The sequence below is a fragment of the Spinacia oleracea genome, chromosome 4, assembly GCF_020520425.1.
Source record: "Spinacia oleracea cultivar Varoflay chromosome 4, BTI_SOV_V1, whole genome shotgun sequence".
NCBI lineage: Eukaryota > Viridiplantae > Streptophyta > Magnoliopsida > Caryophyllales > Amaranthaceae > Spinacia > Spinacia oleracea.
In genome coordinates this window covers 71,637,304-71,639,991 of record NC_079490.1, presented here as the reverse complement: position 1 = coordinate 71,639,991, position 2,688 = coordinate 71,637,304, and the positions used below count along the sequence as shown (strand labels likewise).

General features: G+C 46.5%; 1 protein-coding gene and 1 pseudogene across 1 annotated transcript; one reads left to right on the top strand and one right to left on the bottom strand.

Annotated features, from left to right (window-relative positions):
• Positions 1-652: 652 nt before the first annotated feature.
• Positions 653-753, bottom strand: LOC130460267 (uncharacterized; annotated as a pseudogene).
• Positions 754-2,223: 1,470 nt separating this feature from the next.
• LOC130471625 (uncharacterized) lies at positions 2,224-2,688 on the top strand. The gene is made up of 2 exons (XM_056841860.1): positions 2,224-2,359; positions 2,489-2,688. Exons 1-2 carry the CDS (start codon positions 2,224-2,226, stop codon positions 2,686-2,688), a joined length of 336 nt encoding a protein of 111 aa, XP_056697838.1.

Genomic DNA, 2,688 nt, shown 5'->3' with positions numbered 1-2,688 from the left:
AGTTTAAGTTGAGACTAGTTCATCATTAGAAAATACAAAAACATTGCAATTTCGCTTAGCTTTCTTTTTCCTTGGCATTGCTCACGGTTTTTCTTGAGTTTGTATGCTTGTTAGGGGACGTGCTCGTCAAAGGACCCTCCATCCTCTTGACCTTAAATTGGAGAGGACACTTAGGAGACTAAGGCGTGTACGGTCTAGCTCATCAAGCCATAACAGATTCGCATCGTTGAGTGTTGGTGAGGAACAACAAGAGAGTGAGCAAGTTTTTGAGAACATGGCGCTCCCAGTCAAGAACTTGGGAATACCGGGGGCATTCGAAGCTACATGTGGTATTCAAGCCCCAACAACGGGTGCCAACAACTTTGAGATCAAGCCTGCCTTGATCAATTTGGTCCAAAGCCGCCCCTTTTGTGGGAAGAGTAATGAATCACCTCACGAACATCTCAAACAATTCGAGCACTATTGTGACACAATCAAGCACAATGGTGTCACATCGGATTATGTGAGGTTGACATTGTTTCGGTTCTCTCTACTTGGGCAAGCAAGTGATTGGCTTGACAAGGAGGTCAAGCCCAACTCACTTCGCACTTGGACCGAGGTGACAAGTGCATTCTTAAACCAGTTCTATTCGCATGGGAAGACGGCGGAGTGTCGCCACAAGATTCAATCCTTTGAGCAAAAGCGAGATGAGTCACTCTTCGAAGCTTGGGATCGTTTCAAGGAGTACCAAAGGGAATGCCCTCACCATGGGATCCCTAAATGGTTGTTGCTTCAAACATTTTACTTGGGGTTGAGTCCAAGTTCGAAGACAAGTCTTGGTGCGGGCGCGGGAGGGCCCATTATGAATAAAACTGAGGATCAAATAGAGGAAATCATTGAGGATGTAGTTCAAAACTACCAATCTTGGCATGTAGGCACAAGAGATTATGATGGGAAAGGTAGGAGTGAAGATGGTAAGGGTTCGGTGTACGCCATAGAGCAAGCACGGATGATAGAGAAGCTTAGCTCGCGCTTGGAGAAGCTTGAAAACACACCATTCGCGGGGAGAGCTTCAAGCCAACCGCCATCACCGTCTACAATTCCTCCTCCCTCGGCCACTCTTCTCTCTAAGGGGAAGGGCAAGGTTAGTTCTTATGGCTCAATGCCTCCGGGCACCTTCTTTTGCGAAAATTGTCAAGACTATAGTCATTTCCCCGATGCATGCCCCTTAGTTCATAACTTGTCATTTGTGGATTATGGCCCTTCGTATGAAGGCGATTTTGATGTAGAGTATGCTAATGCCGTAAATGAGAGGTTTAGGAATGATAACCCTAACAATCCTTATTTTGCTAGGCAACCTAGAGGGCCCTCCATGTATGGTCCCCACCAAGGCTATGGCCAAGGAAGTGGGTATGATAGCCAAAATCGAGGTGGCTATAGAGCACAAGGCTATCAAAGCCAAGCGCCCTATGGTCAATCTCAAGGTTTTGGCAATCAAGGCCAATACAACCAAGGGAGTTATAATCCCAACCATCAAGGTGGAGGGGGTTATAACTACTCTTATGGGCAATTTAGGGGTGCCTCAAGTGGGGGTTATCCTTTGAACTCGGGAGGTCCTTATGGTGCATCTCAATTGCCACCTCCCGGATTCAATGGACCGAGGACCTTTGGCAACCAATATCAAGCAAACCTTAGTGGTTATGGCGTTGCACCTCCACCACTCCCGCCTCTCAAGTCTAATCTTAAGGCTCTCATGGAGTCGTTTGTGGGGGCGCAAGCCAAGAAGAATGTCGAGTTTGAGGATGGTTTCAAGCAATCCAACACTCACTTGAAGATGATTGAGACCCAACTAGCTCAACTTGCAAATACCTTTAAGGAACATCATGCACATGCTAGTCTCCCACCCCAAAGTCATGGTCAAAAGCAAATGAATGCCATAGTGACAAGGAGTGGGAGGATTTTCGATGATGTTCCTAGAGCTAATAAGGTTTCTAAGCCCAATGGGAAGGATCAAGAGGGAGTCATTGAGTCTAGTGGCAATGATGTGGTAGAAGAGGAGCCTCCCATTAATGATGAAGGTGAAACTCCTATACTAAAGGAGGCAACTCTCCTACCTCTCCCCACTCCTAAATTCCCTATCCCCAAAGATTCATAAGGCACAAGTTGGATGTGCAATTCTCAAAATTCCTTGATGTTCTTCGAAATTTGCACATCACTCTCCCCTTTAAGGAAGCATTGAAACAAATGCCTACCTACTCAAGGTTTCTCAAGGAAATCTTGAGTGGGAAGCGGGATTGCGACGTAAAGGAGACTGTGAACCTCACCGAGAATTGTAGTGCTATCATTCTCAACCAAATGCCACCCAAACTCAAAGACCCGGGTAGTTTTTCTATCCCTTGTGCTATTAAGGAGCTTGAAATAAGCAATGCCTTGTGTGATTTGGGTGCTAGAGTTAGCATACTACCTTATTCGGTGTTTGCCAAGCTTGACGTTGGTGATCTTGTCCCAGCCAACATCACCTTGCAACTTGCTGACCGTTCGGTCAAGTACCCTATTGGCAAGGTTGAGGATGTTCCCTTAGTTGTTGGCGAGCTTACTTTCCTTGTGGATTTCGTCGTCTTGGACATTGATGAGGATGCCCATACCCCCATTATCTTGGGGAGGCCATTTTTGGCCACCGCGGGTGCTCTTAACGATGTGCAAGAATGA